The sequence below is a fragment of the Calypte anna genome, chromosome 12, assembly GCF_003957555.1.
Source record: "Calypte anna isolate BGI_N300 chromosome 12, bCalAnn1_v1.p, whole genome shotgun sequence".
NCBI lineage: Eukaryota > Metazoa > Chordata > Aves > Apodiformes > Trochilidae > Calypte > Calypte anna.
The window spans coordinates 1,992,110-2,018,744 of record NC_044258.1 but is presented as its reverse complement, the minus strand read 5'-3'; the positions used below and the strand labels follow the sequence as shown (position 1 = coordinate 2,018,744).

At 43.9% G+C, this 26,635-nt stretch overlaps 1 protein-coding gene across 2 annotated transcripts in view; it reads right to left on the bottom strand.

Moving 5' to 3' along the window:
• FGD3 (FYVE, RhoGEF and PH domain containing 3) overlaps positions 1–26,635 on the bottom strand; it is a 108,130-nt gene that overhangs the window by 24,266 nt on the left and 57,229 nt on the right. For both annotated transcript variants that reach the window (XM_030458600.1, XM_030458601.1), the window contains 10 exons: positions 18,866–19,034; positions 17,167–17,764; positions 8,757–8,846; positions 7,430–7,566; positions 6,133–6,289; positions 4,264–4,402; positions 3,412–3,470; positions 1,159–1,305; positions 579–671; positions 21–100 (listed from right to left, as the gene is read on the bottom strand). In XM_030458600.1, coding sequence (XP_030314460.1) covers positions 21–100; positions 579–671; positions 1,159–1,305; positions 3,412–3,470; positions 4,264–4,402; positions 6,133–6,289; positions 7,430–7,566; positions 8,757–8,846; positions 17,167–17,764; positions 18,866–19,034 — 1,669 coding nt within the window. The remainder of the gene's footprint in view (positions 1–20; positions 101–578; positions 672–1,158; positions 1,306–3,411; positions 3,471–4,263; positions 4,403–6,132; positions 6,290–7,429; positions 7,567–8,756; positions 8,847–17,166; positions 17,765–18,865; positions 19,035–26,635) is intronic.

Sequence of the window (26,635 nt, the reverse complement as noted above, 5' to 3'; positions counted from 1 at the left end):
AGAGAGCACAAGCACCATACCTGGCCTGTAGTTCCAGAGATCTCTTTTTTCCTGTTATTGAAAACGTATGAGCCACGTTTTGCTTGGCAATTTCTTGGACCTATATAAAGAACATGTCATCTTCTGACCAGTCACTCTTGTCTTTCACTCATTTTTAATGAATGAAAATTCGTTACAAAAATAATTCATTTACAAATATATTCATTCTTTGGAAAACTTGCCACACACAGTACAGTTCAGAGGTAGAAAAAACAAAGGATTGTTTCTAGGATTACTTTTTTTGCTACAAAATTTCTGAATCTGTCTCACTAAGTAGCTCCCTACAGCAGTGACCAGGTGACAAGGGAAGGCTTTCAGTGAAAGCATCAAGTCCCCATTTCCTTACCCACCTTTACACTGCTGCCTCACAGTAACTAAAGAAAAAAACCCAACCCAAACGACAAACAAAACAAACAAAAAAGAGATCTAAAGCTGGATTTTACATTTTTTTTTATATTTCTACATACACACATTTACTGATTCTGTGGGGATGCTATTGAGTGGGATAACACAAAATGGGGGAAAGGAGAGGTACAAACCTGAAGTCCTGCAATGTCCATCTTCTCTCGAACACTGAACTTCTGGCCTATCAGCCTCAGTTTGGGCACACAGTATAGCACCATGCTGTTAAACTGCAAAAAGGGAAGATTTTAAGTTAAGGGATTACATGCATTTTGATACTTTAGGGCTCTGGTGTGCTTTACTCTAAGGCACAGCTCTCAAGAAGAGATGCAAGGAGCAGCCTAGGCTCACACAGAATTACTGGACAGCAGACAGACAAAAATACACCAGACAGCAACTTCCCTCTCCTCCCCCTCTCCCTGCTACCAATTTAACACCTTGAAAGCAAAAGCATCTTCTGCAGCAAGGTGATCCAGATGGGAACACCCATCTTGGGCTCTTCCCAAAACCACAGCCCCTGAGATGGGGAAGATCCCTTTGGGCCTGACAAGCGACCGGCAAAGGCACAAACATAAAAGAAGGAAGGAAATTCTCGTGGAAAAAGCACCAAGAGTAAACTGCTGCTCAGAGGAAGGGGCTCGGTTAGTGAATGCTTTTTGTGTTAAGAGATTTGGATGATAGGAATGTGCTGTTTGAGCAACAAAAAAAAAAACTCACCAGGAATAAATACCTATCCTGTGCTGTGCCGTTCTTGGCTGAAAGCTTCTGAATGTGCCCTTCTTTAATGAGCTCGTTGGCTGGGTTAACAATGTCCTCCTCACCACCAAGGCGTTCATAGACTTCCAAAAGCTTGTGCATCTTTTCCTGAAAATACAACCCCCCCCCACAAATGTAAATTAAACCAAACCAAAACCAAATAAAATGCTGCAGTATTAAACAGGAGCCCCCAGAGCCAAAAGCTTAATGGCTTACAAATGCTTAAAATAAAATGTCATTCAGTGTGGCCTTGACACTGCCTTGGTCTGAATTCTTTATGGAGGGATTACTATTTCCTTTTCAGCAAAGCACTTTTTATATAAAGTCATCAAAATAATAAATTCTAGCTACACAGTATTCAAGAGGATAAAAGTAACTGGTTCACCCATTTGCAGCTGCTGTACTAAGCACTCACTGCAGCTGAAATCTGTGCAAATTTTGCTACCAATTTATAGCATTTGGAAAGGTCTGGCTTTCACCCACAAGTTGGACTTAAATGCTCCTAATGGCACTGTCAGCAAATGGTCAGGAGGTGAGGACAGAGATCAACACAATTACACCTAAATATATGCCCAAACACACCTCCAAATCATACCTCTGCCTATCTTTAGATTAAGCTGGAATTTCAGGTATTTTACACACTTGGCTTACCCCCATTTGAGTTGGGAAATTTCACCACAGATCTACATCTCACGAGTTCCTGTCCTAATCACTTTCTCTGACCAATGATTTATCAAATGAACAAACAAAAAAAGCCCTGAACAAAAAAAAAATCAAAACACTAAGAGCAGATCCAAAACCTGAGGGGCATCTGCACTTCTAGAAAAAGTGCAGCTTTGGAGGCATGATTTATTTCTTCTGCTGCACTGCCACAGGAGGAAGCAGCAAATAATTCATTAAAACACCCACTAAGTGCCAGAGATTTTGCTGCAGCCCTTGCTTTTTTTGGGTGCTGCTGTGACCTGGTGCAACCCTTGGTGCTCTCACCCTGCCCTGCTCCCCACCAGCCCTTCCCAGCTGCCAGCACACCCATGGTGCCTCCTGCTGCCAGATCAAACATGGAATTCTTACTTGGATATTCTTCCTCAGAGTCTCTGCTCAGGCAAAACTTATTAATTACAGAACTCAATGCAATAAGAAGCCCTGATGGGCTATAAGCAGGTGCAAAATTATTATATATAGCATATAACCTTTTTTAAATAGGGTTTTTTTTTCTACTAAAAGTATCCAACATGGAAAGCAACTAGCTGGTGGCTTCATGTTTCTGCTGTCTGTGGAGATACTGTTCACAGTTCCCAGCAAAATAGTCGTCCAGCCACAATACTTTCCACCCAAATACGTCCTTTTCACCCAAATAGATTCTTATCAGGAGAACACGCTAGGCTCAAACAGGAACATAGTTTCAAAACTGGTTTTCACTGAGACATTCTGAAAATACACAGAGACATCATCTGGTCACTTCCCTAGAGCAGCTGCAGGAAACGTGGCCTCATGTCCGTGCTGGCCAGGAGAAGGAACTCAGGGTTTGATGCAAAGAGGTGTAAACCTTGTACCACAAATGGTGAGTGTTAAGCCCCATACAAACCATTTCAGATCTGGTAGATACAAAAGCTCCTGAGGCACAGGGGTGCTCAAAGGGATAACATCTGTAACCATAAAGTCCAACTGCTTTAATGGTTATGCACAAGCTGCTCCCTATAGGCAGCACATACTAATGTTCAAAGTTTCCAGGGTCTCAGACTGCCCAGCTATAAAAATACAGCTTCCTAGAGCTACTAACACATGCTAAATCCACATGCTGTGAATTTTAGAGGAGCCAAAATCAAAGCTAAACAACCTCCAGTCTGGTGAAAACCTACAAGAATCAAGTAGTGTGAAAATCTGTAAGGACACCTTAAGAGTGGACCTAACTGGAATACTTCCATCATTTTTCAATAAAAAGCAAATAATGAGTTTTATGAAGACCACCATATCCCCAACCCCTTGGGTCCTTAACAACAAGGACTGTGAAATTTAGGCTCAATAACCCATAGTAACCACACAGGATCATACATGATAAAGACAACTCAGATATCCAACTGGTGCTTAAAGCCTGACTCATTATACTTGAATATTTGCCCCAGCTCCCTTTGCTGAGCCTTTCCCAGAGGGAGACCACTGGTTCAGCCAAGTGTTTCCTTCAGATTCCAATTTCATTGTGCAATTCCTACTCACCATCTTTCGGATGGCTGCATTTGAATGGTTTGCTGCTGTAGATATGAGCTCCAGGGACTCTGCAATAAAGGTAGCAACAGTTATTCATTCCCCAGATTATATCTATTAATAGTATCTTGGGGGCCTTTTTCACCTCCCTGACTAGTTTTTCCTGCAAAGCTCCTCTTGCAAAAACAAAGATTGTATTTTTCCTTTCATAAAGGAAAATGAACGCTCAGAAGTCATCACATATACAATCACTTCTGCATGTTCAGCTGGTCCACATGCATCTAAACATTTAACCTCTCCTAAAAGCCTAGGCAAGCCAAAACACACGGTGAAAAAAAAAAAATCACCTTTTAGGAATCAACCTACTAAAAGTTAACTTAAGTCTCACTTAAGTCTTCACAAGCATGTTTTTAAGTGTTTTCCTAAAACAGGGCATTTTTGTGTTTACAGTCACATGAACACAGTTTTGGTCAAGATCATAAACAACAAGAAACAGAAGTCTCTCTCCTGTTTCTTTGTGTTACCAGAGTCTAACCTGCTCTCCTAGGCAAGGATATACATTTAAGACCATTCTTGCTTGTGTCCTGTGGCCACTGTAAGGATGCCCTCCTTATTTGTCCTTGGTCATACAATGGATTAAATAAAAATCACAAGCATCACAAGCCCCCCTCAATTCTAGAGCTGACATATCAATCATTTTCTTCTCTGCTCTAAGCATTTAAATTCCCTGTGTACTATGCTTGCTAATGATTAATTCAAATCTCCATTTCTACCATAGCCCCAGCTGAAATGATCTGAACATACGAAGAAAAAACTATAAAAGATTTTATTATGCTCATTAGACAGAGAGGATTTTACATGTACTTTCAGCATCTTTCCTGTCTGGAGACTCTTCTGGAAGTTTCTTTAAATAGTCCTTTAGAAGAAGCTCATAACGAGGAATCCTTTGGACTGGTTCAAGCATATGGTGCTGCAATGTCAGATTTCCACACACCTCCTGTTTCTGTCATGAAGAGAACACACAGAAGGTTTGGTTCTGTTCCTGCTGTTGGTATCAAGCAGCAGTGAAAAATCACCATTCACATACAGTTAAGAGGAACATAAAGCAACTTCTCAAGTGATCACAGAATCATAAACTCATACAGGTTGCAAAAGCAAATCAAGTCCAACTGCAAACCAAACACTGCCAAGGCCACCACTAAAACATGTCCCTAAGAACATGGCTTTTAAATCCCTGCAGGGATGGGGACTCCACATGGCCCTGGGCCACTACCTGACAACTCATTCAGTACAATAACCATTCCTTATAATCAATATAAACCCCTCCTGGGACAACTTGAGGCCGTTTCCTCTTGTTCTATCGCTTGTTACTTCAGAGAAGACATCGACCCACACCTCATTCCAGCCTCCTTTCAGGTGATTGTCGAGAGTGAGAAGACCCCACCTCGGGTCTCGTCTTCTCCAGCCTGAACACAGCTCCCTCAGCTGCTCCTGCTCAAGTCTTGTGCTCCAGACCCTTCCCCAGCCCCCCTGCCCTGATCTGGACATGCTCCAACACCTCCATGGCTCTCTTGAAGTGGGGGGCCCAAAACTGATCCCAGATTTTAAGGTGCAGCCTCAGCAGTCCCCAGTACAGGGGGATGATCCCTGCCCTGGTCCTGCTGGCCACACCATCCCAGCCAGGATGCTGGTGCCTACCTTGGGCACACACTGCCTCATTTCCAGCTGCTGTTGACCAACACCCCCAGGTCCTTTTCCAGTGGGCACTTTCCAGCCATTCTGCCCCAAGCCTGGAGCTTTGCCTGGGGTTGTTGTGACCCAGGTACAGGACCCAGGACTTGGCCACGTTGAACCTCCTACAATTGGCCTTATCCCATTGACCCAGCCTGCCCAGGTCCCTGGCAGAGCCTGCCCAGCCTCTCTCAAGCAGATCTCCTTACAACCCCCAGCAGGGTGTGATCCCACCACCTCCCCTGTCTGAGGGCTACCAGTGGCCCTGGGCAGAGGCCTCTCCTGCCCTCAGCCTGGTGGGGATTCCTGGGATTCCATGCCATCCTCCTGCACAGGGCAGGGCTCATCCCGCTCCTGCCAGCCCTGCCCTCCCCTCCAAAAGGACAAATCCTTGCTTTCCCAGCCCCAGTGAGCCAAGTGGAGCCTGAGCCATCCCTTCAGCTGGCACCAGGCCTCAGGGGAGAGGGACACCTGATGGATGCACCTGTGTAAGCAGAGCTCTTCTCCCTCCCAACCCAGCTTTTTGTATAATTCAGAAAAAATAGATGAAAACCCACACCAAGCATCCTCCAGCAGAGCTGCATGCAGCCACAGTGTGAGCCTCAGATAAATCCTCATGGTGGCAGATGCTGTCAGTGATAGCCCCAAACTCAAACACACCCAACTCAGAATGAAAACATGTTGACTAAAAGAACAATTCAAGTTAGGAGCAAGAGAAAAGAATAGTTTAAAAATGGACAAATTCACAGTCAGAATGGCAAAGTTTCATTCTGTGACTTCTGATACCCCTCCTCTTAAATACATGAGTGGAGAAAAAGCTACTTACAAGAAAAAATTGTGTCACACAGTGAAAGAGAAGAAAGGACTGACATTAAAACTGTGTAGTTAATCTATCAGAGCAGTAGTCTCTCGTAGCTAGACACTGTGTGTATTGCACTGTACAAATAACAGACTCCCACAAACAAGCCTCTCCAAGCCATACGATTTCAATGAACAACATACCTGGATGTTCTGAACAACATCTTTGAATGCAGAGGACCTCTGCATACATGTGTTCACCAGGTCCATTGCCCTGTCAAAGTTCTTTACATATTCTCCATACATCTTCAGAAAAGGAGCAAGTTTCTGTAGGATATCTCCTAGCCGTGGGTTGATGTTCCTATGGGAAAGAAACAGGAAAACTTCTGTAATTTCTGGAAATCAAGACTATCTTGACACAACTGCAAGACTTTCACAGCTGCCTCCCACATGCACAAATGCTTCCACACATATGCTATCAAGATATTTTAGGTTAAGTTTAGTTTAAGGTAATCTTTCTGATAGCCTAGATGAAACCTGAAACATTAATCCACATGTTGAAAGGATGGTATTTCTGTTCCCATCATGACTCTCTTCAGTGAAGATCACATTCAAACTGACTCCACGTTGTTAAAGAAACATCTATTTATCTCTGCTGTCCAGCACATCTTGTGGAAAAATTTTACTTTTTAAAAACCGTATTTTTCACCACAGCCAAATATCTGAAGAGGTTTTAATGCAGAGGTGGCTCAGTTCAGCTGGGTAGTCCCACTGGGCCAGACACATGTTCCCATGGAACCTTCCCTGGTTGGGAGCAGTGGGAGCCACACATCTTTTTCTCCTCCAAATGTAGGACCAGACTAGGTAACTAACTAGATCAGCAGGCAAACAAATTCTGGGGTAAAATTCTGTGCAGCCCTGTGATGCTCAACAGAAGTGGTTGTGTAACAGACATAAGTAGTTGTTTAGATATGAAGTCATCTATCTTATCTGTCTAGATTTTCCATTGGTTTGCTGATACACTACCAATTTTAACATGACAATAAATTTTATATAACCATAACAAAATTCATTAAAGAAAATATAAAATGGATGTTTCTCATGAAGTCTCCAACATGGAGCACACAAAGTCTAGACTGTGACATGATAATGCACTTTCCTTCTTTGAGAAGTGGGGCCAAAGTACTTGATCTATGGGGCCAAAATAAGCAATTTCCTTCCTTCCTAGGATTGCAGTTTCACAGTAATAGGAGGGTGGAAATATAGTAAGGAAAGCAGCTCTGTGAATACTTTGGACTGGAACAATTCTCACAAGGTACCTGAAGTAATTTTGAGTGCTCAGGACTACTCCTATATTCAGAAATGCTTAAGTGACTCCAAGCCAATATTAAATAACAAGTGAACATTAAATGATTACAACTCCGGAATTCAACTAGGCCTTATGGTTGCTATGGATTCTTGAAAATATACTTTTATAGTAAATGTGATGTCAGTTACCCACCATTCTTGTGTAATTCTTGTTTTCAGCTCAGGAAGAAGAAATTGTCCATGGAAACAATAGATTGAAGAAATATTTGAAAAGATGCCTGTTACCACTTCAGATGAAATCCCTGCTTCTGACAACTTAGTGCAAAAAACCTGCATGAGACAACAAGACAGGACAACATGTATTTACAAAAAACAACCCTAAACACACTGGCTTTAGGTTGCAGTATTACCAAGCTGACTGCCTTAGAGCAAAATACAATTTTTAACTCCTAGTAGTCAGCCCTGAGGGACTTTTGGGAGTTCACAAAACATAAGCCCACTGTCAGTTAGGGTTAGGTTTATGACTATGGGCCATAAAGTGAAAAATCTGAGGGGTAAGTCAAAAAAGACTGAAATAACTGAGAAGATCTGACTCCTTGGATTTTGGAGAACAAGCAGTCCCTGAAGAACACTCACTCCTATGTACGTGAAGCAAAAAAAGCCATAATTATTTTGCTGATCAGTGTGGAAAAATTATATTGCACTGAACAAAAGGGAAAGACACTCCCTAAATTTCCAAGGCCTTAAAAAGTCCATCCAAAGAAAACTCTGGAAAGTCTCCCACGGAGATCCTGATGTTAGAGGACAAGCTAATGTCCTGATGTTAGAAGCTGCAAGCTACAGCTTCTAACAAGATTTCAAGCAAGATGACAATTTGGGTTTTTTGTTTTTCTTTTAAAGCCTTTGGTTAGCAATGTGACTCATCCTCATTTTTAATTCTTTCCTGCACATTTGTGGCTTTTTTCTTTGAGAAAATTATAGAAATGCCTGAATTGTGTAGCCTCACCTTGGTGGTTGTGTGGAAGAAAGTTCAGGTCATCTCATCTCACCTCTTTGATTTTATCCCCATGTGTAAACATGGTGGACAACAATTATGAAACATGGTGGGTTTAGAAGAGAAAAAAAATTCACTGTGAGCACGGGGTTGACCCATGCAGTCTGATTTCAGTAAAACTCAAAATTCTTGTGCATTGTAGGGCAGTCAGGGATTTCACCATCTCTCTCCTTGAGATTTCCTCTGCATGTACATTCAGGGAAGAGCTGAATGCTGATGATCTCTGTGCCTGGGACTGCTGCTTTCCCATTTCTCTTTCCAACACTTTAATCCTTTGGTTGCAGGTCAGGAAACCCACCTGCCCAAAGCTCCCCTCTGGGACCCAGGGCACACAGCCTGGGAAGCAAACTCCATCTCCCACCTATAAACATGGGCTTCAGACACCCAGGCTGAGGTTAGGGCATGAAGAGGAGAAATCTTGGCTGCTCAAAGAAAGCAAAGCAAAATTGATTCAAAACTGAATTACCTGGTCCAACAAATGGAGTCTTTTAACATATGCTTCTTCTGTATGGAGCAGTTCATTTGCAATGTTGAAAAGCTTCTGGGGCTCTGTACACTGAAAAAAAAAAAAGTACAAACAGTCTGACTGCATCTACAAACCTAAGTTTCATCAACTGCTCTTTTTTCCATCTTCTCAGTGGGTCAAGATCCCTGTCAGCAGAGTAGCCTGAAGGAGGCTGACACGTTTCAGAAATGGTTCTGATCCCTCATCGATGGATCAGTTTGCTCCAGAGACACTTTAGAGCCCTTTGCTGAAAGAGCAATTAGCAACGGAGTCAGTGGCTGGTCAGGTGAGCTTTAGTTCATGATGATTTTCTGTAAGGACCCAGCAACATACTCCAATCTGGAAATATGTCAAGTCTATTGGAAACTAAGGTACTAGACTCTGAATAGAACTGTTCTCCTTTTTCAGTTCAGGTCCTGCAACTAGAAAGAAACCTAGAGCCCAGACCTGCTTGGCCATGGATTTCTTTCCCTGGCCAGAACAGCATTACTTATACCTCTAAGATTCTGTGCAGCTTTAAACATCAGACAATTTCCTGGAAAGAATTTTCAGCAATGTAACTCAAGTCACTCAGTGAAGTCTTACACTAATCTCTTTTAAAAAAATAAGTAAAAGGAGAAAGGACTAATTAAAAAACTTCAAATACAGTTATGAAGTACTGACAATCCACAGTTCAGCCAAAAGCTACACAGCCACTTCCATTTCTAAGTGTTTCAAAATACTTAAATTATTAAGATACAGGTTTAGCTTTCACAGAAGCTGGACAAATCCATGGAGCACCAGTCCAGCTGAATTCTACTGAACATGCAGGGCTGTCTCCAGCTCAGGAAGCACCCAGGCCCCTCTTTCCATCCCAAATGTGTCTCTCTGTGCTCACTGGCATTTGTGGCAGGTGTTTCCAGACACAATCCTGCTGCCCTCCACCAGATCATAAGGAAGCGTCACTCAAATGCTCTCTTCAAGCTTCTTCAACATCATCTTGGTTTATTTGTAAAAAAAATGTGATGAGAATAATTGCAACACCCACACACATGTAGGCAAGGTGCAACACCACTGAAAAACCTTGAAGGCTTTTCCAAACTATCCATGAATTCAAACACACCCAGATCCCCAGCTGTCCCACATGCCATGGGGTGCTGCTCAGCATGAAGTACCCACAGCTCTGGGATATCAGTGCTGATGGAAGGAAGGGGAATTGCCTTCCTCTGGAGCAATACCTTCCCATCTAGGCACCAGCCTGCATGGGGGCAACCATGCCATGGAGCTTTGACACATACTCTGACTACCTCCCTACTCAAATTATTTCAAGCTAACTCAAAATTCTAAGCTATTCTAACATGCCACCTAACATTCTGCTCCCTTAATTCATGTGATATTTATAAACACTTAGGGGAAAAAAAATGACAGCCCAACAAAGCTCTGAACTTGTTCCAAGCATATACAGCATATCACAGTTCATAATGACATGCACTGCTGGCCATTCAAATTCCAGTAACAACGAGGATCTCTCACCCAGGAAGAATTTATTTGCCAGTTTTGCTGACTGGAAGGCACTGGCACAACCCAGCCAGCATACCAGCCACCAAGAATATCCTTTCATTTGTTTAAATTCGGAATTTGAAAAACAATGATTGCCAACCAAATACATTTTCTTCTCAGAAGTAAATCTTTCCATAGCACTGGCATTTTTAACCTTCTGACCTTTGCCATCTGCAGCTCTGTTTAGATTTCCAAAAAACTTGCTGACATCTGTTTAAATACCAAACAGTGGCTGAACGGACTCCCAGCTTGAGCTCTGCCACAAAGAGCAACTCCACCTTCAGTAGCTGTGCTGGTGGCAGACACAGCCATGGGCTTTGCACTAATTTACAAATTGCCTTTCAATTGACATGACATTTTAGATGAAATAATAAATGAATTAAGCATGAGACAGTCATGGTTTCTAACCTTACTTTGTGCCCTGGCAGGACAGCTTTAACAAAGCCTGAGCTGTAATGCAGTTCACTGTGATATTTCATGGCTTCTGTTTTTAAGGAAAACAACTTTGCAAATGCAAAGTTTGCAAATGTGGATTAAATTCCTTGTGTTACAGTCTTTAAGTTGAAGCATACTGAACCTTGCTAACGAAGCCCTTGAAAAACAACGTGCCATTTATAAGGCACATAAATGACAGAAATTCAAAATATTTATAGTTTTCCACCCTATGCAGATAGTTGGCTGGTCCATTCTTGTCAATGTATTTTGCTCCTGCTTTGCCCAATATTACTGTCCTCCACAGCCAACCACACTACATCGGCAGAGGGTTGTTCAAACTCTTGAGCTGGCAAGGTGACAAGAAAGATGAGAAAAGGGAAGTTGTAGGTGTTGACTTCATGCCAAAGGAAGATCACTCCAGTGCATGAAGCAGCAGTTGCCTGATGCTCTTACACTTCTTGCTGGAGGAGGAGGAGTTCACCATGAGCAGCCCAGAAAGCCAACCAGATCCTGGGCTGCATCCAGAGAAGTGTGGGCAGCAGGTCAGGGTGGGGATTCTCCCCCTCTGCTCTCTGGAGACCCCACCAGGAGTCCTGAGTCCAGTTCTGGAGCCCCTGGTACAGGAGAGACTGGAGGTGCTGGAAGGTGTCCAAAGAAGGGCCAGGAGGATGCTCAGAGGGCTGGAGCAGCTCTGCTAGGAAGACACTGACAGAGTTGGGATTGTTCAGTCTGGAGAGGAGAAGGCTCCAAAGGAGACCTTCTTGGAGCCTTCCAGAGTCTGAAGGGGCTACAAGAAAGCTGGGGAGGGAATTTTTAGGATGTCAGGAAGTGATAGGAGATGGGGGGATGGATTCAAACTAGAGGAGGGGAGATTTAGATTGGATGTGAGGAAAAAGTTCTTCCCCATGAGGGTGGTGAGACCCTGGCACAGGTTGCCCAGAGAGGTGCTGGAAGCCCCATCCATCCCTGGAAGTTTTTAGGGCCAGGCTGGATGGGGCTCTGAGCAACCTGAGCTGGGTGGGAGGTGTCCCTGCTCATGGCAAGGGGGTGGAACTGGGTGAGCTTAAAGGTCCCTTCCAACCCTGAAAATTCTGTGATTCTGATTCTTTGTGGAAGCTTCAAAATTTCATTTCCAGCTCTAATTGTCCATAAAATACTTTTAAGAAGAAGGAAATGCCAGCTGAAAACAACCAAAATGAGCTTCTCATAAAGGTCAGGTTTGCACCTGTGCTGTGAACACATTTAAGCCTCAAAGATCCCAGTCCTAGCTGCAAATTGGGGAATGGCACAAGCTGAGGAAAAAACCCACTCCTGACCAAGCCAGGCACCCACCAAACATGCCTGGGCCACAGAGTCAGGGGTGCAAAGACTGATTTGGCTGCCATGAAAAGCAAATTTGAAATTAGAAGTGAAAACCAAATGTTGATATGAGAAAACTTGGTCAATACCCTGCAGCAACCCTTGTTTATACAACTGGCTGTGCACAATCACTTTCAGTCAGTACCTCGATCACAAAAGACTTTCAAGCAAATCTTGCAAAAAAACCTGCTGGGTTATGGCTTGGGTCATATATAGTTAGTTTGAAAAATCCCTACCGGGAACACAGACCCAGGAAGATTAGAGAACTTCCTACTCAAACATACTGCAAAAAGCAGGGACAAGTTATCCTAGGCCTGGTCTTTCTTTTACTGACATCTCATTTTCCTTAGGGTTATTTAAAAAAAAAAAAAAAAGAAAAAAAGAAAAAAAAAGGATGATAGTATATCTAATTTTTCTTGACCAACATTATGACTAAAACATTGACCTCTGCTTTCTTTTTTCAGAATACATATGGAGACAACCTTACCTATGGGTCTGACCTGCAGGACTGTGGGTCAAACATTCCAAAACAAAGTGTACAATGAAATGAGAAGTGAAATTCCAGCCATGTACAGGCAGAATGAAAGTGTGTGTCAGTGACTGCACTAGGCAGTGAGACTTCATTATTACTATTTTCCCCAGCAGGAAGCAGGACAGATGGAGAAAGGCATTTTTTTGATGAATGCTAATGAGCACATATTACTCTTAGTGAAAAATACCTAAATAAAAAGATATGAACAAGCATTAGGCACCTGAGAAGCATTACTCAGTTGCTCCCAAGCAGTCAGCAAAAGCCTTGGATACAGGACTACAGAGCATGACAGCCTCTCAACCCCATTTTAATGCCATTTCTTTGGTTGGGTTTTTTTTTTGTAACCACCAAGGGTAACACATCTCTTCAGCTCCTGACATTTTCTGAGACATTATAGCAACTAATAAGCTCCCCTTGTTCCTTTTTAATTTTGATAAAAGATAACTGGAAACCCAGGAAGTCACTCCTGAGATTTTAAAACATATTCCACTAACTGTGTGCTAACAGTGTGAGCTGTGACTGTGCTGCAGACTCCCCAAGGAAACCCCAGCACACTGCAGAGCTCACCCCAGCCCAAACCAAACCATTCCAGTCTGGCAGCAGGCAATGGTGCTTCCCTAGCCCTGGGATGTCTGAAAGCTCTCAAGGTGGATGGAGACAAATCTGAGGTAGAAAATTAAAGAAGAGAAAACCAAATCTGGTTTGGTTTTTGTTTGTTTTCTTCTCCCTCTTTATTTTTATTCATGAGCTTCACTTAACTTGATATCCTAGGAATAACTGGGCAATCATTAAATCACTCTGCAGCTGCACTGCTTATGCAGCCTCCTCCAACTATAACAAAGCTCTCTGGAAACTTGCATGTTTAATGAGAGTGCTGGTTACCTCCTCTGTGCAGCTGCAATGCCTGCTACCAGGCAGAGGGAGAGGGAGGCAGGAAAAAGATGCTGGCACCCAGCACAGAGCTTTCTGGAGAAGCTGGGGTCTCCCTGGCCAGGGGCTGCTGCTGATTTAACTCTCCTCTCTCCTCCTTCCAGCACAGCAGGTACCTTGTTTTCTGGCAAATTCCCAGTTTTGTCACAGGTGATGTGAACTAAGAATAACCACTGAATAAGTCAGCTTCAAATCGTGCTGGCTCTCCTTGCTGGCCCTTTACCATTAGTAGTGGCCTTAGTCCATAGGGACCCAAATCTCCAAGAGAACCAAAGGGGAGCATGGATGTGGATACCTGGCACACAAACCAGCTTCACAGGTCACATCCCCAGAGGAAGGCACAACCCTTACACAACAGAAGAGGCAGCAAATCTCTAAGCGTTCGTTCCTCCCTCCATGCAGCTGCAAAACCAAGCTGAGTCAGCTTGGTCAGTGTCAAAAATGCCTTTCTGAAGGTGAAATCAACTCAAAATCCAAGGAAGAATCTGGAGTGCATCACATAAGTGCACTTCAGGAAGAAGAGTAGCACCAGAAAAAAAACCCAAACCCTTCCTCTGGAGATCTGTCTCTTATAAATACACCAAGAATGCTACAAGAGAAGAATGGCCTGATAACTCGGGTTTATCAACATTATTTCATAGTATATGGACACCTAACCTAAGGAACAAGAATTTAAAAGCAGCTCACAAAACTCCAGTATCTTAGAAAACATTGGTATTTGCCAGCAAAACACTTGATAATCATAAAGTCTTCTGCTTGGGTGTGACACAATTGATAGTATATTCCTAGTCCAAACAGTATAATTACCAGAACTAAGATTGTTTTAATTTAATGCATTCTTTTCTGGCTGGCATGTTGCCCCTAACACACAATATATTCAATAATATTTCAGTTGCTCACAGGCACACACATATATAAAATAACTAAAGTATTTCACAGTGTGTGGATGCATGTATGCATTACAAAAACCCCAAACAGCAGCAGGCAAAAAGCCTTTCACAGTGATGGTGTTGCTGCCCTTTTGTGATGTAAACAAGCTTTCACCTGCTGACTGCTAAAGAGATGCCAAATGTCAGTGGATGCATCGGATGTTGTTAGTAGATGCTAACAGATAGATATTAATTGGAGTTTCCATCACTAAGATGCCTCCTGCCAACCCTCCATTAAATTCTGGAGTACAAAATAAAAGACAGAAGTCTCCTGTTTGGGCTGGACAGACCCTGCAGGAGCCCCTGACTTATATTCATAGGATCACAGAAGGGTTTGGGTTAGAAAGACCTTAAAGATCATTTAGTTCCAAACCCTCCTGCATGGGCAGGGACACCTCCCACCAAACCAGGATTCTTCTGTTTCCCTACCAGTGTTTGCTCTCTTGACTGAACTGTGTGATTCTAGTGCATATATCTTGTCTGACATCATGTTCACCATGCTTGCCAAAAGTATTCATTAAATGAGGCACTAATCTTATTTTATAATATTCCTACAGGGAGCAATATTATTTTGCAAACAGAGATGGGTGGTGCACCTGTACAAATACTCTCCTCTATATATAGTTTTAGAGAAGTGTCCTTTTCTGAAAGGCCAACTTTCACTTTTGTTCAAATATCCACAAAGTAACCGAGGTGTTACCTAGTATTTTAATGGGTGCTTCCATATCTGTCTTAGAGTATCCTGACACAAAGTTTTTAGTGATTCCTGCATGGCAGAGCTGTGTATTGCTGTCACAACCTGCCCCCAGGTTGCTGCTGTCACCACCAGGACCCATCCAACCCAGCCTTCAACCCTGCCAGGGATGGGGCAGCCACAAGTTCCTTGGGAAACCTGTGCCAGTGTCTCACCAGCCTCACAGAAAGGAAGTATTGCCATGGATTTATGCCATGGATTTACCCCTGTACAGCCCAAAGCCATCTGGAGCACAGAATCCACAGGCAGCCCAGCAGTCAGCTCTGATGTGTGCAGTGCCTAGGCTCTGATGTGTGTCCTCCCTGCCTCTCAGGGAGCTGGGAGAGGCTGAAGGGTTCCTCCTCCTGAATCCACACCAGCTGCCAGGTGTGACTGCAGACAGGCAGAGTCACAGCCTCAACATGGACATGTTTGGTTGGGTTTGGACAGGCTTGGGTTGTGCAGCCCTCACTGATTCCTACTCTCCTGGGGCCTTTCCACAACCCTCTGAGTACTCCTGGCACCTCAGAGGTTTGACTTTCTCTGAAAGGGCAGAAGCAGCAGCACAGCAATGAGGTCCTGGAGCATCCCAGGCTGCAAGGGCAGCACCTGCATGAAAGGGAGGGATGGTCAGCCCAGTCAGCCCAGTTCCACCAGTCTGAGCTGGAGGTAGAGCAGCAGGAGGAACAGCAACACCCAGCAATGCACTCGCAAGAGGAAGTCTGAGGCTTTTCCATACCTTCCTGTAGATAGGAGGCTTGCCTCATCAGGTCTTCTATTCTTGGAAAAAAAGAGCACACCACAGAGCATTAGTTGTACTCTGAAACTGTACTCATGGGCTCTGAGACACAGAGCTTCTTGCACACCATGTACCCACAGGCATTTGACATCAGTCTTCAGTGGTCACTGCCAGTTTGACCCAGAAGCTACTTCATGAGGTTTAGTTGCCCTATTTACCAAGGGACTGCATACCCAAACCAGGATATCTCTGGTGATTTCACCAGAACTCCCTGATTTGCACAGACTGAGGTGTGAATGCTATAGTTCATTAGCTACTGCTATAGTTCACTCGTTAGTTGCTAGCGATTAGGAAATTCTTTAAAAAACAGTCAGTATAAATAACAAGTCATGATGGCTGAGGGAAAAAGAACAAAGCCCAAAACACCCCCAAATATAAACAAAACACCCCACAAAATGGTGGAATATTTTGCAGATATTTTGCTCAAAGCCTCTCCTGTTTTCTTCTTCTGGAAAAATCTAACCCCTTCTATCATCCCTGTTTCTAAAAGAAACTGCCTTGATAAAGAGATAATCAAAGAAATCTGTTGTTAATCTTACACAGCTGCAGCAAACACACAACAGCCCAGACTACACTACTCTGGATTCAAGGAAAATCTCTTCTAGCTACAGTTGCCTGAAGGGTAATTTGATATAAGTACCCTCAAAACAGCTACTTTGCACTCAAAAGTAATCACACCAATGGAAATTCAGGCTTTGTGCAAAAAAAACCCCAACAATCCCACAAATGTCTCCAAAGAGCTTTCCATCAGACCCTATCCCTGCATTCCAGGGAACTCCACTGAAAAACAACAGGATCCAACACCTAGAAGCTGAACCTCAACTAAACCCAAACAAGGTCAGAGTCTTTACCTACAAAATCACTTAAATTTTAACTAGTTACCTCTGGCTGAGATGAAACCTTTTAAATCAAGCCTGGGAACCTTTCTAAAAGATCCTATCTAGCTCAGGAACAAGTTACAACCAGCAGCAAGCAGGAAATTATGACTCTCATGATCCTTTGACGTAAAACCAACCCAACAAAAACCCCAAACAATGAAAGTGACACAAGAGATCGCTGGCCAGAGTCAGGAGCTGGTTTCAGAGCACTTAACTGTAAAGAACAGACTACCTTACCTTGTTTACATCCAAATACTCTAGCTTTGGCACTTCTGCTGTCTCTTGTTCTTCACTGCTTCCTTCATCAATGTCACTGTCTTCATCCTGCATGGAGTCTCTCTTCTGCTCCAGGGAGGAAGGTTTGGTGCCCTTTTTCTCAGGTTCCACCTCCCCTGGGCTCCCAGCCATGCTGGGCTTCTTTTGCTCTGCACCATCTTCACTGGGAAAGCTTTCCCCTGCCACACTGCAAGAAGGACTGTCAATCCCACTGTCCCTGTTCGGAATTTTACCATTCCCATTCAGCTCTGCAGTTGAGTCTTTACTGCCAAGCTCTCCAGAGGCCTCTTTGCTCACAGTCACAGCACCACAGTCTTCATGGCTTTTATTATCACCTATGCTGAGCTCTTTGATTTTCATGATGTCTGTGTTAGATAGATCCCCACTGCATGGTATGTCTGGCTCCTTCTCATCTGCTTCACTTTTTTCATTTGTAGAAGAGGTGCTGGAAGCCACCATGTCACAGTCACACGAGCTTGGTTGTTTGGAGGAGTCCAGGGTAGGTTCCATCTTAAGAGTTAAATTTAGCTGGTTTCTTTGAAGAATATGTACAGGTTGTCTGCAGGTGAGGAGAAAGCACCACAGTTGTTCAGGTTAGCACTCAGATCAATGTTTCCGAAGTGCCCCAAAAGACAGAGGATTTGATCATCATTTGATTCAAGTTCTATTTCTTGTACACCCCTTACAATCCTAGGAGGCAAGTGTGTGTACATTGCTGTAATAATATTTACCCTGTAATTCTGGCTAAAAAACACACCACCTCTAGTGGAAGTTTTACTGAAATGGCATCACTAGAATCCTTAAATATTCCCCTTGAAGACCACTCTGGTCTAAAGGTTTGGGGAGGGCAGGATAATCTTTTAAAAGCATTTGGTTGTGGTTTTGTTTAAACAGGAACTCATGTTGTTCTCCAGCAGAACAAAGCCTGGGGCAAGGTATTTTCTGCCAGAGGATGCTTTTGGAGCACGAGAAAACACTACTTTTTCTTTTTGAAAGATCTCTTTACTGGATTCCCCCAGGTGACAACACACTCCAAGACACAGTGCAGTGTCTCCCTGTGCCCATCTCCCTTCATTGCAAAAAAATCACTTAGCTCCACCAGGCAGATCTGGTCTGCAGAGAGAGTTTTTCTGTGTTTGTAAAAATGAGCTTCTTTTACAGCAAAATTTGTACATTTAATTCCATTTAATGTCTCTTATACATAAAGATTCAGAGGAAATGCTGTTCTTCATGGCACTGTTTCACAGTACATTGCTATTTATGTCTCCCCTGCCTCCAAGAAGCAAGCTAATAACATGTCTGATGTTTACTGAATCTTAAGAGAGAAAACTCAGTTATTTTATATCACAATAATCAAGTTCCTATAATACAAAACTCAATCCCAACATCAAGCCAGCTTAGTGAGAGCAGACTCTGGGCTACTTGTTTCTGGTAAAACACTTACCAAACTGAGCAGGTCCTAAGCTCCTTAGAACAGCTTAAGCTAAAACACCTGCTTTTATTAAAGAAATAAAACTCCATGTAGCCAAACAAGTTTTGTGATTCCAGTAGAAACCATCCCAAGAGGAGTTTCTATATGATAATTACAATTGTTTTCTCCTGTTGCATTCCCAGTTAAAAATGCAGAAAAGGGAGGTTAGAGCAGATGTCACATATTTACCTAATACTTTCAAATTTCTCAATGAGGGTGTTGACTCCTGCTGATACTGGTATTTCTTCCTCTCCAGGGGCTAAGCTCCTCGATGACTTGGGATCAGCTGGCAAAGGCCGAGAAGGTGCAGGAGGAATTCTTTCCTGCCCGGGCTTGAGATGGACAGGCTTAGGAGGTACTAATAAAAGAGAGGGGAAAAAAGAGAGGGATGAATCTCCATCTTCTTTATCCTAAACTGGGAAAAAAATCCAAGGGCTCAATGCAGAATGACAGGGATCCATTCTTTCACTGCCCTTTATGAAAAGCACAAGTACAGTCCTGAAGCATTTTGTACACCAAAGCAAGCTGCTGTACAGCAAGGAGAAATGCCAGACTTCTATTTAGTATTCCTGCAGCCGTATCAGAAGTATTAACAAACCCAGCAGCTCACAGAACTTTACCACTTCCTTGTTACCAAACAGGATGCATGCACAGCTCACACTTGGTTTCAGCAAATGTGTTCACCAGCTCCATCACACTAACAAGCTTCCTCCCCCATGACTTTTCAAACCTCAGGCACTCTGTTCAAACTCTTATACTGGGGAAAAAAAAAAATAACAAAACAGAAACCAGCCCAAAACAAATCACCAAAACCAGTTCCACATGGATTTCAGTGCCTTGTGTTTGCTTGGTCAAAAATGCCACAGGCAGAACATAATAGTGTTTCTTTCTTTCCTTCTCCTCCCCCATCTCTTCTGTGGTGTAGTCTTCATAAATTTCCTTCCTCTTTTGGTTCTACACTGAACTACATATGATATAAATAAAACACGTTGTAAGAACATACACATCCTGCTTAAGGATTAACTAGGAGGAGAAGGGACAAAATTTAATACAATGTTTTCAAAGAAATGCAATGTAATGTAATGTAATTTCTAAAATACTCTTTAGACCTTGCACTGACTGCAGAGTAAGCAGGTTTGGAAACACCCAAGCAGTAACCCATGGCAACAGGTTCATGTTCCAGCTCCATCCAGTGAAGGCAACCTCACCCAGGCAGACCTGAGACCAGAAGGGAGGAAACCTGACTGCAAGCACTCCCGAAGCATCCTACTTGGAGAGGCACTGCCAGAGATTCCCTCTGGTCTGAACTATCTGGAGAGTTACAGATTCAATAAGGAAACTCTAAGTGTGTGTTCCATTAAACAACATTTTCAAAGAACAATTTATTTCAAGCATTTCCAATTCTTAAACGGTCCATATGGCACATTAGCATAATGTGATTAACATTGTCATAGAGCTTGTTAGCAGCTGTTATGGATATAATTTCAGGGTTACTTTCTTTAGGAGGCTAAGGGGAGGCATTTGCACCCAGAATGTCCCCTGCTGTTGGTCCTGCCTTGCAGAAGGCACCACATCAGTTCTAAGCTCCCCATCAGCCCAGATGTCCTCCCCTTGCCTTTCCCCTGGGAAGTTCTTCTGTGAATTCTGAACTTTTGTTTGCTGAAATAAGTTTGAGAAATGGAGACATCAGCATGGCAAATGAGGAGCTGCTCTGGGTGCTCACTGACTGAGTGACTCTTACAGAGTTTTTGTGCTCTGAGTATAGGGCACACTTTAACTACCCACGTTACTGGTTTTGTAATTTCAGCACCAGAGAGTAAAAACAAATTGTTTAAGTATACAGGCTTTAATTGGACACTTCCTAGAGAAGGATGTGCCCAGTCTTCAAAATCATCTGGAATTCTGGTCTGAAAACCAGAGGTGTTATTGTTCAATTTTGAAAACAGCATCACAAAAACTATCTCACAGGATAACAAGAAGGAAGTGAAAATCATCCTGCATATAAATGGATGGTGGAGGTCTATGTTTTACTCAACAGGTTTTCACTTGCACACTGTGTGATCAGTGACTGCCTGGCCACATTTCTCCTTGTGAAATAAAACAAAATGACCCAAAAAAAGCATCTACCTGACCAGCTGGCTCATCTAGCCAGGAAAGAAAAGCTCTAGGCTTTTCATAGAAGGTCCTTATGCAGGAGGCAGACTGGCCAGAGCCCACCCCACACCCCTTCTTCTCAGGACCTTCATCATTTCAGACTGGTCCACAACACTCAGAGGTTCACTGAGAGTGTTTACACCAACAGGAATGGGTCCAGCTACACATTTCAAGTTCTTCCTGTTAATCACCTGACACAACACCATCTTCACTGGACAAAATGGAAGGGGGAAACCACTTTTGTTAGCTCTAAAGTTTTATTTGCTGAAATAAGTTTGAGAAACGGAGACATCAGCATGGAGGCAAAGCCACTAACCTCATCACACACTACTTACAAAGCAAAACAAACCACACGAGATGTCTCCTCCAGAGCTGACACAGAAAGCTGACATGCAGAACTCAGAAGGAAAAGGCATTACATATCACAGCACAGGCTTCTAAACTCCAAACCCTTCTAGGCACTGGCACAAGGGTGGGTGGAAGATCCGCATGCTGAAACCAACCAAAACGAAATGGGCTCATTGGGTTGGGTGCCACCATCATCAGTACTAAAGGAAATCAGCCCCAGAAAGAAAATAGTGTTGCTTTTAGGTAGGGATCCTGAAGCCCAAGCAGGAGGCCTGCCCATGCTTGGAAGCAGCTCCAGCCCATGCAGAAACCAATGCTGCTGCTACCTTCTTGCTCCAGGTCACAGGCACAAAGCAACATGCCCACAGTGCAGCCTCCAGTGCCTGTGCTGCCCACAGAGAAGTCAACTGGTGGAGAAAAAAAAGCAACCCATCTGCACAGAGTAGATGTTAGTATTGGGGAGCAGCTTTCAGGTGATGCCTGAGGACTGAAGCCACGTGCTGGAATGGGATTTCCCCAGTGCCCCTCCTGAAGGTCGTACAAAGCAGCCCACAGCTACCTGGAGGAGGAGGCAGAAACCAAGATGCAAAATCTGTGCTGCAGAAGGAACAAGTGAAATCATGAAAAGCAACAGGACAGAATTAGAAGAGCAAAAGGCATGGTTAAATAGGTGGAAGGTAGAACTCTTCCCACACTGCAAAATAAGCCTTTGTGTTACTTCAGTCCCTGCCCTCTCCCAAGTGCCTGATTGGCATAAGTGCCAGCATTAAACACCAGATGTTTATTAGTGACTTGCTGGAGGCATTGCCATCCATCACCCAGCAGTGCTGGGTCTGCTCTGACTTGCTGGGAAGGCTGGGAGGACCTAATACAGAGACATTCAATTGGTGTGAGATGCACTTGAAGATCTACTTAGTTCAGTTCATGTCCCTAGATGAGAAGAGAGCTAAAAAAATATACCTGGTGAAGCAGCTGATTAAGGGTTGGTTATTCCTTGGGAAGTGAATATTCCCAAAAAAAGAAGAAATGACCCAACAGCACAGCCTTGGGAGGGGGGTAGAGAGCTGTTCCTAGAGTCTCAGGTGATGATGCCATCACATCCCACCCAGCAAAGCAACCAGAAATAGGCATTAATGAGCCATCCAGGGAGCTCTAGGGAGAAGGGCCCAGGAAGAAAGGTTCTTGCATAAAAACAGCAACAAAAAACTGAGGAAAGATTTATGTCTGCTGCAAAGAAATGTTACACATTGTCACAACTACTTTTTTTGGACAGCCACCAAGAGGAACCAGAAATGGTTAACAGAAAAAATGTCAACTTCAATACAGTCAATTAAATAATTTTCATTTGTTTGTTTGTTTTGCTTTCCCCATTTTTTAATTTTTGACAATTTCATTTTCCTGGAGAGGCATGAAGTATTTTCCTTTTTTATTGGATATACAATCCAGTAAATTCATACAGTAACAAGAGATCAGTGAAGATCACAGAGGCAGGAAGGCAGAAAAGCCATGTCAAATGTACACAGACAATAAAAGGGAAGACAAAAGAACCTGTACTATGTTCCCTTCCTTGCAAAGGATTGCACATACTGTTCTCTACTATCATGTGTAAGCTAATTGCAGATACTACTATCAAAGTAGTTTTGTTTTAAGTAAGTGGATTGAAATAATGAAATCATTATTTAAATTAATGACCAAGAAATGTCTTTGAGGAAGATGACTGGCACTGCCTAAGACCTGAAATGCTGATTTACACCTCTGGCTAACCAGGCTCAGCCTCAGACAGCATTAACTGCTCTGGTGAGTACTGGGTGCCACACAGCAGTTTGTCACAGGAATTGTCACTGAGAAACCTGTTTTGTCTTGGGACTACTTTTACAGGGACATCAAGAATCCAAACAAACTGAGTATTAACAGGAGGAACTGGACAAGAAAGCATTTTACCTTTGGGTGTTTATTTCACCCCATGAACACATTCCCAACCTTATCAGAGCATTAAGCAGCTAGTAAGACAGACAGGCTCCTTGAGTCCTAAGCTTATGGCTGTCAAGGGCAAGAGAGCTTAGAGGTGTGTGAGCAGCAGTAGGTAGCAGTACCTGTCTCAGGGAGAGAAATAGGTTATGGACCTACGTTAGCAACTTTTAAGCACGATTCGAACCAAGCCATGTAGGCTCCTTCCAAGATTCCTGTAGTAATTACAAATAAAAAACAGGCTCCTTACTCAGTAATTGAAAATAGTGCAATTAGTACAACAGCAAAGGGTCCACACCAGCTGAATTCAATATATTTCTTACTGAACTTGCAGTTCTGCCAATCCTTTCTGTTAGTATTAACAACATTGATGGAATTCCCAATAATTAAATCAGGACAACCCAGACCTCAAGGTGAAAGTTCCATACATACACAGATCTTGTAGGATGTTTCAAGCACAGACTAGTGTACTGCCTTAGCATTTCAGGTCTGCCTCCAGCATCAGAAAACACAAGGCTTCCTTCGTAGTTGGGAATATGTGATTTGCTGAATGCATATCAGAAAACTGCTCGTGCACAATCATTGGAATTGTGAGAGGGGCTGGTGGTGCTGAGGCTCAGTTTGTACAACACATCCTAATCCTTCCTGATCTCCTTCTGTGACAATGTGACCCTCTTAGTAAGTGAGGGAAAGGTTAGGGGTGTTTATCTACACTTCAGGAAAGCCCTGGGCACTGTTTTCAACAGTTTTCTCTTGGAGAAACTGACTCCTCAAGGCTTGGTTGGGTGTCAGTTTTGCTGAGGAAAAAACCTGCTGGATCTAAGAGTTGTGGTGAATGGAGTTCAACCCAACTGGGAACCAGTGGTGTTCCCAGGGCTCAGTGCTGGATATCCTACTGGATATCTGCCAATGATCTGGGTGATCTGGATGAAACTGCAGTAAATTTGTTGATGACACCAAGCTGTGCTGGAGTGTGGATCTGCCTGAGGGCAGGCAGGCTCTGCCAGGGACCTGGGCAGGCTGGGTCAATGGGATGAGGCCAATTGTAGGAGGTTCAACGTGGCCAAGTCCTTGGGTCACAACAAACCCAGGCAGTGCTCCAGGCTTGGCACAACTGCAGTTCCAGGCAACTGAAAAGTGCCCACTGGAAAAGGATAAGGGAATGTTGGTCAACAGGGGCAGAACAGGAGCCAGCACGTGGCACAGGTGCACCAGAGCAGTGACCATCCCCTTGTACTCAAATCCCAGGGTCAGTTCTGGGTCCCTGCCCCAGAAGAAGGACATTGAGGGACTCAAGTGTGTCCAGAGAAGGGCAAGGGAGCCGGGGAAGGGTCTGGAGAACAAGTCTGCTGAAGAGCAGATGTGGGACCTGGGGGTGTTCATCCTAAAGAAGAGGAGGCTGAGGGGAAACCATCTTGCTCTGAAAGGAGGGTGGTGTGAGGGGGGTGACTCTCTTCATCCAAGTTAACAAGTGAGAGAACAAGAGGAAATGGCTTCAAGTTATGCCAGGAAAGATTTAGATTGGGTGTTAGGAACAATTTCTTCACTGTAAGACTTGTCAGGCAGTGGCACAGGCTGCCCAGGGAGGCAGTGGAGTCACCACTCCTGGGGGTGACACCTTCCTGGAGGTCTGTAAAAAGCTGTGTGGATGTGGTTCTTAGGGACCTGGTTTAGTGGTGGTCCTGACAGTACTGCCTTGATGGTTGGACTTGATGACTTTGAGAGTCTTTTCCAACAAAAATGATTCCATGATTCTATGACTCTATGGTGGCCAAAATCTTCTCTTTCTCTCACGACCATGACTATCACACTGACAGGCTTCTTTAAAAAAAATTGGATTGTGAATTTAGTATCTTCTGCAGGGTCACCCTCCTTTGTTCCAAATGTTCAGGAGGTTCCTGCAGTGCATGGACAATAACTTCTTGATGCAGGTACTGCTGGACCTCATCCTGCCAAACGTGGAGGGACCAGATGAAGATGTGAAGGTAATGGGAAACCTCAGCTGTAGCAATCATGAGATGGTAGAGCTCAGGATCATGCACAGTATGCACAGAGGATCAAACAGGATCTCAGCCCTGGACTTCAGAAGGACTAATTTCTACCTCTTCAAGGAACTGCTTGGCAAAATCTCATGGGATGGGGCACTAGATGGAAGAGGGGGATTGTTTAAGAGAACTTGTTAATATTCAAGCACCTTTTCTTCCAAGCTCAACATCAAAGCATCCCAAAGAATAAGAAATGAAGCAAGAAAGCCAGGAGAGCTGCATAGTTGAACAAGTAAAGCTAAGGCCTCCTTAGAATTAAGCCTGGTGAGAGAGGTCAAGGACAACAAGAAAAGTTTCTTCAAGAATACTGGAGGAAAAAAAAGCCTAAAGGGAGTGTGGGCCCTCTGCTGAATGAAGCTGGTGCCTTAGGGATGGAGGATTTAAGGGTTGGACTCAATGATCTCTGAGGTCCCTTCCAACCCAGCCTATTCTATGATTCTATGATACAGAGAAGGCAGAGCTCCTAAATGCCTTCTTTGCCTCTGCCTTCAGTGCTAAGGCTGACCCTCAGGAGTCCCACAGCACCAAGGTCACAGAGGAAGCCCAGCAAAAGGAAGACTTGAGTTCAGCTGGAGAGGACTAAGTCAGGGATCAGTTATCTACACTGAACATTCACAAACCCATGGGCCATGACAAAACACACTTGCAGGTGCTGAGGGAGCCAGCACAAGTCATTGCTAGGCTGCTCTCCAACATCTTTGAAAAGTCCTGGAGAACAGGAGAGGTGCCTGAGGACTGGAGGAAAGGCAACATTACCCCAAAAAGTCTTCAAATAAGGCAAGAAGGAGGACCCAGGTAACTATAGGCCCATCAGCCTTACCTCCATCCCTGGACAGGTAATGGAACAGCTTATTAGTGCCATCTCAAAACACACTGAGGAAAGGAAGTTATCAGCAGTCTGTATGGATTCAACCAGGGGAAGTCAGGCTTGACATGGCACAATTAGCTGGGCAGCCAAGGGAAGCAGAGGTGATGTGGTCTCAGTAAAGCTTCTGACACTGTCTGCCATGGAATCCTCACAACCAAACCTGAGAAGTATGGATTGGGCAGCTGGGTAGAGAGATGAATTGGAAAGTGGCTCAAAGACAGAGCCCAGAGAGTTGTGGTCTGTGGGGCTGAGTCCAGCTGGAGGCCTGAGACCAGCAGGGTACTGGTACTGGGGCCAGTCCTGTTCAGTACATTCATCAATGACCTGACAGAGTGTACCATTAGCAAATTCACTGATGACACAAAACTGGGAGGGGTGGCTGATAGGTCAGAAGGCTGTGCTGCCATCCAGTGGGACCTGGAGAGGCTGGAGAGATGGGCAGGGAGAAAACCTAAGTTCAATAAGGGCAGGTGTAGAGTACTCCATGTGGGAAGAACAACCCCATGCACCAGTACAGGTCCTCACCTCACATCCAGGTTGACCCGCTGGAAAGCAGCTCTGGGGAAAACCATCTGT